Genomic DNA, 8,360 nt, shown 5'->3' with positions numbered 1-8,360 from the left:
GGGAGGGAGCGCGAGGCCGCGCCCGCCTCCGCCCCCCGCGTCTGGCGCGTCGGTCGGGCCCGGCCCGGCCCGGCCCCGGCGCCTCATTGTGCTTCGCCTCACGCCGGCCCAAGATGGCGGCGGCGCCGGAGAGCCCCGCGAGCCGCTAACGACAATAGAGGGAGGCGAGGGGAGCGGGCGCCCCCGCCGGCACCGGCCTCCCCTCCCCGCCTCTCCCGCCGCCCTGCCCGCCTCCCCCCCCACCCTCCCGCCCCGCCGCCGGCGCACCTCGCACACGCCCCCGGCCGGGCCCGGCCGCCACACCCCACCCCGGCCGGCCCCTCTAGCATGGTGCGGGGCCGCCGCCGCCTCCTCCTCCTCCTCCGGCTGCCGACATGGGCGAGAGGCTGGAGCTCCGGCTGAAGTCGCCCGTGGGAGCCGAGCCCGCCGTCTACCCCTGGCCGCTGCCCGTCTACGTGAGTATGGCCCCGGCCCGGCACCTGCCCCGCGCCCTGTCAGCGCCGCCCGCTCCCCGGGCCCGGCCCCGCGGGCCCCCGGCCCCTTCCCTTCCCTGGCCCGCCGTGGCTCCCCCCTCCTCCCCGAGCGCTTTCTGTCACTTGTTAATCAAATCTGTTAATGCCTGTCCTTCCTGGGAGCAATTCGCGTTATTTATCTGGTAGCGCTCCCCATGCGGGAGCACCCCCCGGAGCCGCGGGCTGGAGGGTGAGGGGCTGCCGGGCTCCCCAGCCCGGGGTGCTGCTGCTGCTCTCCTGGAAGTCAAATCCCCAATTTCTTTTTATAATTGGTTGACTAAACTTAAGGGCGGGGAGGAGGAGGACTGGTTAATGAAAAGTTTTCGTGTTTTCCTGAGCTCGGCTCGTGTAACTGGTTAATAACCAGAGCTGCTTCGAGCGGGGTGAAATCAAGAGGGCTTTCTGGCTGATAAATATCGCCTAAATTAGCGATGGCTTCGGGTGGCTGGGGGGACCCCCCGCCCCAAAACCAGTCGCAGGAGTGGAAATAAACAGAGGAGAAGCGTTAATTGTGGGTAGGGAAGCAGGGCTTTGCCTTCGGTACGTGTTAGTGGGGTTGGTGCTGTTGCCTGCGTTTCCCTCGAACGAGTGCCCTTGTAGCTTCTCTTTTATTTAGTCTGAAGAGAATTCAAGTCAGGTTTGTCAGTTGATGGCAGCCGTAATCTGCATGCTTTCAAATAAAATGTCACTTGTCCCTGTTTAGTTACGTGAGCCGCGTTTTTTTTCTAACTTGCCTGACTTTTTCCTGCCTCTCCTGAGCCCCTGAGTGAGAGATGTGTGACCTTGATAACAATGTCCATGTTCGAATTAGTGAAAATCTCACGAGAGGAGAAAGGCTTGAGAGGGTTGTTTTTTGTACGTGTGTAGGGTTCGTACCAGTCCTTGAACAATTTTTTACCCTAACTGTTGTAGCACCTTTGAGAACAGTTGATAAAAGGAAAAACCTCTCTCTCTATATATATTATTTGGCCTGAGTACTGTTGATTATTCCTTGTATTTCAGGCTTTGCTGTTGTACGTGTGCCGCTTCACGGGGAGAACATGCTGGGACACACAGGCTGGGGCAGCTGATATTGCTGACATTGTTGCTCGCTTGGCAATCGTAACGTGCTTGTGTGTGAATGATTAGAAATACATCGCTTGTGGCAGGGGAGATGGCTGTGTGTTCGTATCTACTGCCTGTCTTTTGGTGCTGTTGCTGTATCTGTGGTTTCCAAAACATCCTCCATGGATGCCGGTGTGCTATTTTCATCGGCTGCTCCCGGAGCTGGAGCCTCCAGCACACACTGGTTAACGCAGCCTTTCCTGTTTGGGCAGCTCTGTCATTCGTGTGTGTGTTCGCGGGCGCGCGCTCTGCTTAAATTGACAGAAACTGAAAGCATAACGATGACCAGTTCAGTTTTGTTCATGTTGCCAAATATTAACTTGTGTCTCCAAGTGGGTTGCATGAAGTATAGGTTAAAGATTACATAGGTTAGGGATTAATCTGGAAGGAAGGAATGGTTTTATGGATATTCATAAAACTTCCTACAGGCTTAAAAAAAAAAACCAACAAAAACGCCCACAAACTCTAACACCCACCCCCCCCGCCCCCTAAAATGTGCATTTTAATGCTGTTTGCAGCATGGGAAACAAGGATTTAGTTAATTTAGGAAAACTTCAGCAGCTGGTTCTGAAGATGGCAAAGTACATAGATTTTCTTTTATAGTTAATCACAAATGCAACGGGTAGGGGTGCTTATCCATATGTGCTATCTGTGTGCGTTAGGAAATACCGCAAAACCTGAACATCCTGCCATTAAACCGGCCTCTTTGCGTTGCAAATTTTTCCACAGTAATACAGAAGTGGATGGCTTGTCTGGAGCCAATCAATATTCAGTCCTGCAGTTTTGGTGAAAAGATCACACCACATATTACAGAAGCGTGCGCTTGCGTGCGTGGGCACGCATGCATACACACACGCACGCCGCTTGCAGCTCTGGCCTTTGCAGCAGCAGATGAACTCTGGAGCTTTAGAAATAAATCCTCCTCTCTGTACATGGCAGTGTTTGGCCTGCTAACATTGTACTCTGCTGAACTGTAGACTTTCTTTCCCTCGTTGGCTCAGCCTTGAGTTGGCAGCAGGCTATATGTACCGTTGTGGTTTTAGAGCTCAGCTCTGTTTGACGTAAGCAGAACATTTCTTAGTTTCACCACTCTTTCTGCTGCTTGGTTCCTAGGAAGCAAGGTGGGATACCTAGGGGGGAAGAAAAAACTGTAGTTCAAGTAGTTTTATTTAGCAGCATTCTTGCTGCTTCCTGTTGTATGCTGTGAGATACATTTTCCAAAGAGAGCTGGAGAGAAAGGGGAGGGGAAGCTCACAGTCCTTGCTAATTATTTTTGGTGAGAGCCCCAGGAATGGCAGGGAATCATCTTTCCCAACATCAGGGGCTGAGTGGTGGTGTAGACCTGCTGCTTGATGAGCACCGCTGTGTGATGTAACCTTGTATTGAGTAACTTGGCTATTTTTATGCTCTTACTACATCTTAAATTAGCAGCATCGGTATTGCTGCGTGAAAGGCTAAGGGTCTAATCTCTTGTATTAATGGATGCCTGGATTAATAACGTGTCTATTATTGCAGGACTGCTGCTTATTTCCTGTATAATAGGAAAAGTGGGGTCTCTTCAGACTGCTGAGTTTGCATAATAGCTCAGCTGACAAACTGGTGCTTGTTGGGATGCTAAAAGAGTCTGGGAGGGTGATGTGAAACATGTATTTCCCTACGAGTCTAATTAGGGCCGTGGGAGGAGAGAGCATTGGTGTTGCAGATACAGCCTCCCACTGGCTTACAGACAAAACTGAAAGTATGACTCTTTCCCCCGCCTTCTGCTTTTCTCAAAGGAAAGGCCACGGTTTCCTAATGAATACATGGTGAGCAGTTCTGTCCGTAGCACACTGTGATGAGTAAGTTGAATAGTACATGGTGAGTAATCTCTCCTCATGACTCACAAAATATTTTCTGATGTTGACCTCTGTTTTTATGACTGCCCTGCTTAATCAGAGCTGAAGTGAGTATATTCTTTTGTATGCCGTTTAACTTCCTGACTCCCACATACCTGCCCCATTTTTTGCTTGCATTAGGTTGTCGGAGACCACTGATACTGTGTTAAAATTTTTAATTTTGGTATTGGGTGAGATACAGGCCTGGATAAATGAAGTATTTATGTGCTCAAATGGGTGAGCGAGCAGTTAATGCATCTATGTAGTCTTATATAGGCTAATGCCGATAGAGGATGGCATTTGTAGTCATACTCCAAGTATTGATATGCACGACTTGAGGCTTATTACTTAGAGGTAGATCTGGTGGATACAAAGGGTGAAGTCCCCTTGTAGTTCCAAGACTTGCAGGTGTTTAGGTTTTTTCCAGAGAATTGTCCTAAATTGGTTCATTCTCTTGTCTCTGACTTTCACTATAGTCAAATCTGAATATTTACTAGGTTTGAACATGGAGATTTTTTGTACCATGATAAGTTCTGCCTAATCTGTGAGGTGTCTGAGGTTGTACTTTGAACTTCTCTTGTCAACAGTTCCTGCTTAAGGAGTCCAAAAGGTGTGTGGGGTGGCTTGGTTTGTTTGTTTGTTTCTTTGTTTTAAATCTGGATCAGTTCCACAATCTGGTCTGGCACAGTTCTGCTGATACATCTCTGGCAGCAGTGAGGGATTTCTTGCATACAGAACTGAGCAACAGGAGGCTTCAGAGCTGCTGAAGCTGATTATTGTCACCAAAATCAATGTTTGCTAAACTGCACCCCACTGCAATGTGGAAAAGCCTGTTTTCTGGTAGCGTGTGCATCAATAAGAGGACACTGTGGTTCATTTATCTCGTCTCCTTTAGGCTTGCACTGAACAGGGTTGCAGTGTGATCAAAGTAAGTGTCAGTGCTGACAAAGGGGGACGGGGAGGCACAGCCAGGTGATGAGAGGAGGGCGAGACTGGTGTTGACTTTGAGTGGTTTACTGTGTCGTGGCACTGCGTCCTTCACCTGGATGGCTGCAAATGACTCGCTGCCTGTCATGTTAAATAGTGTGCAAGTCCTTTCAAGTTTCAGAATGAGACATCTGCCTGTCTTGCCTTGCTCTTTTCGCCTGGTAGGCCTTCCCGTTGTTTGCCTGCTGAATAGCATTCCCCGGAAAGATAACTGCAAACCTCCGTGTGTGTCAGGTTTTTGTGTGTCGTGTTCCCCCCTGCCCTGTTTGACTTGTGAGGGCTAGGCATTTGTGTTGTGATAGTGCCTGGCAACTCCTCCTGCAGCCTAGGCCTCTGACAGGCAAGCTGCTGTGGATCTCAGCAGGGATACGCTCTGGGTATCTATTACCAATTTTGTTCCCATCTTCCAGTCTGGAAATCTCAGGCCCTTGACTCTGTCCCAGGAGGGGACAGTCCTGGTTGTGCCACTGTGCACATCTTACCAGGGTGAGGTACCTCTGCCGTGAGCTGCTGAAGGTTAAGCCTCCAAATTAGCAACTGTGATGATAAGTCTGGCTTGAATAATTCATTGATTTGTCTGTGTTCCTCCTCTTTGCTGCTGACTTTCCACTCAGCTGTAATGGCAAAAAATTCTCGTTAGCTAATTGAGTGTTGTCAGAGCATCACCCTGCAGCTGTTTGAGAGGTTTATGTGTGTCTGCTACTGAGGAGTAATGGGATACAAGCTTGATAATACTGGACTTTGTACAGGTGGAAGGGTGCAGAGTATGTGTGTGGTGTGAGTTTTTTCTCCAAAATCCTCCCCCCCCCATTGGTGATACAGCTGATACCATTCTGTCACCAAAGGAATGTGCTGTGCATGAAAAGCTCAAGGGCAGGCAGTGATAATGAAAATCACAGCCCAGCAGGGAGTGTCACCTTTGAAATTAAAGATCAACGGTAGAGATGAATAACAAACCTTGTTTAAGAATTTAGTGCTTTTTTGTGTGTGTCACTCAGCTTTACTGGGAATAGTTTTTCTGATGACTAACTTTGACTTCTGAGACAGCGAAGTAGGTGTGGGAGCAGTTGCTAGAGTTGAGTGCCATAGCACAGTACAGTAAGATCAATTTAGGAACGTCCTAAATTGGACCTAAATTGGTCCCTTTGGTGTTGCACCTAACCTGCTGGAGCTGCAGGCCACTGCTGGGGGGTGGTCCTGTGCCTCCTTTCCCCCACCCACTTGCTCTTGCTGTTTCCCCTGCACAGGTCCAGCCCTTCCTTACTACATACTCCATTACAGTCTGCCAGGATGAACTGATGAAAAACAGTTTCACGTTTTGCACGTGCGTGTGGGTTTTCCCTTGGATCAGTCTGTGCTGGAGGGAGAAGGTGGGGTGCTGGGGGGGGCATGGTGAGGCTGCCCCTTCAGCCACTGTCTGCAGTTCCTAAGTGTGGTGGCAGACCCTCTGTTGTGCTGCTGTGAAGCTGTGTGTGGGGCGGCTCTGTGAACTGGATCGCTGAAAATATCTGGGCTGGAAAAAAATGTTCCAGTGTTTTCACAGCCGGCCCCCCCTCCGCCCTGATCTGTAATCTGACTCATGCTGCCTTCCCAGGGCAGCGGTGCCGGTACAAAGGAGGGGGTGGCGAGCAGAGGAAACTGTTGAGCTGACTTTGCCAGGCAAAACCTCCTCACACCCTGAGTAATCACCCAGAAATTCAGCAGCCGTGGCAGAGGTTAGGGGATTTTCTCTGATTTAATAGACGCTGTCGATGCAGCTTGTTGGGAAACGTTTGTGAGGATGACTAATTACTTATAGAAACTTCTCTAGTGAAGAAAAGGTTTGAAAGCTTTAGCAGACTTCTGATTTCTCAACACCCCTCTGCCTTCCCCAGTTCTAAAAAAACATGGAGTGGGGAGTGTGAATAGTGTAAAACTGGGAAATAATTGACTCGGTCATTTCAAAAGTAATTGGGTTTCTGTCCTGCCCAGCAAATAAACAGAAGCAAATGACAGAGTTGGCACAGTTGCATCATTTTTTCTGTACTTTTCTGCTCTCACAAATGCCAAAGGGAACCCAGCAATGTGCTGTTGGGAAGTGAGGTAGCCTCACAAGGCAAGGAAGACCATAACCGTACAGTGTTTAATTGTGCAGCACGTGGTTATTACAGAATAGCAGTTTTTTTCTGGGCTTTACCCTTTGAAGTAGAACTTGCCATGAGTGACAATCAGTACTTGTTCAGTTTTCAGATGGCTTTTGTTCAGAGCTCTGACCCGTTGGGTACAATATAAATCATGAGTTCAGTTAGCATACACTTTTTTCCTAGTATTTCTGTATAAAAAGTAAAAGTTGTTCTCTTGTATTGCATCTTAAGACCACAGTAGTCTTTATTTTTTCATATAACTGAATTATCTGAGAGGTAACTGTTGAAAGACAGAGTAGCTGTTCAAGATTGCTTTCCCCCGCCATCACCAGATGAGTGAGGATTAATGTTCCTGTCCTGGCCAAAGTTCCAGCTCAGGCAATTCAAATTTATCTACCTAAAATTCACCCATCAGTTACGGTCGGACACTGTATTGAAAGCTTTTAGTGTGCCAAGGGAAATCCATGCCACCACATGCAACTCCAACCCTTGTCCTTCATGGCAGCGTTAATATATATGGAGACGATTATCCTTTCAAGTTTCAGATATGTGACTGAATTGTGTTTCTCCTGGGAATTTAGGCAAAATATCTTACCTCTTGGTATGCAAGATTTATGGGAAATTTAATCACCCTTCTCCCCAGACATCCATATGTCTACTTTTGTACTCTTCCTTCTTTCTTTCTCCCCTTTCATACTGTCTTGCTTTTTTTCTTCCTGCTTTGAGTTAACCTTTGACTGTCTGATTAAAGCTTTTTACTGTAATGATCAAGACAAGGACCAGAGGTGGGGTGCTTTGTTTTCCCTCACAGTATATTTACTGCAGATTGATAATCATATTTTGCTTAATTTTTTTTCTCATTCCTAACAGAAGGATCCACAGAAGCAGAAGTTCATATTAGGAATCGTGAACATAATATATTTACTTTTGTAGTAATTATTAAAGATAAGACAAAACTAACTATGAAGAGGAGGAAGAAATAAAACTGAATATACAATGATATGGGCCACATGGTGCTATAGATACCAAATTGAGTAGGTACTATTTTTAGAGCATAGGAAGAGGGTGAGTATATTTTACAGCAGGAAATGATGGCTTCATAGATATGAACAGATCTATGAATAACGAAAAAGTTCCTGTTCTGAGTATTCTGTTTTGTTTCATTTCATGAGTGAATGAAAGTTTCCTAAAAATCTACACTGAAAGAACTTTTTAGTGTTAGATGAAAAATCTAAGGAATTACAGAAAATGGCTAAATGAAGCACTGGAAGTTTTAAAAAAACAAAACACTACAGAAAGTTCTGAATAAGTTTCTTGGCAAAAATTAATGGGTTTTAATACTGTTTCTGTGATTAAGAATCTTTCAGATATTCTCTGTGTAGTGTGAAGGGCAGTTTCCTGAGGTTTTGGCATTAATTTGTCATTTACTTCTTGGAGCTCAGCGATATTATTAGTACTTGACAGGAGATACTTCTGAAATTCTAAAAAGTTTGAGCTTTGAAAACTGCTTTTTCATTCCTCAGCTGGATTTCCATTGGGTTGCAGGTGATTCCCTCTTGTTTGCATATCTGCTGGCAGCAAAGCCCGTCGGTACCGAGAGGTCAGGTGCTGGCGCAGGGTGGCCTCTGACCTTCTGAAGATGGGGATTGGAGTCTGTGTTGAAGTTACTTTGGCTTCTGTCCCTGCTTATTAGAACAAATAGTCATTTGCAACATATGAGGAATACATTGTAATATTGTAGGGTCATTTACAAGTCTTTA

General features: G+C 46.9%; 1 protein-coding gene across 7 annotated transcripts in view; it reads left to right on the top strand.

Moving 5' to 3' along the window:
* The window catches only part of DOT1L (DOT1 like histone lysine methyltransferase), a 77,611-nt gene continuing 69,251 nt past the window's right edge, over nucleotides 1-8,360 (top strand). For 3 of the 7 annotated variants that reach the window (XM_052801094.1, XM_052801090.1, XM_052801088.1), the window contains exon 1: nucleotides 3-455. In XM_052801094.1, the coding sequence (XP_052657054.1) occupies nucleotides 375-455 (81 nt within the window). In that variant the 5' untranslated portion in view covers nucleotides 3-374. Of the gene's footprint in view, nucleotides 456-3,413; nucleotides 3,474-8,360 lie in introns of those variants that run through there. The other 4 variants (XM_052801092.1, XM_052801093.1, XM_052801095.1 and 1 more) reach the window with 4 other exon arrangements.

The sequence above is a fragment of the Harpia harpyja genome, chromosome 11, assembly GCF_026419915.1.
Source record: "Harpia harpyja isolate bHarHar1 chromosome 11, bHarHar1 primary haplotype, whole genome shotgun sequence".
In the NCBI taxonomy this organism is placed as follows: domain Eukaryota; kingdom Metazoa; phylum Chordata; class Aves; order Accipitriformes; family Accipitridae; genus Harpia; species Harpia harpyja.
Note: the sequence above shows the minus strand (reverse complement) of the source record. Positions and strands in the feature narration are given on the sequence as shown.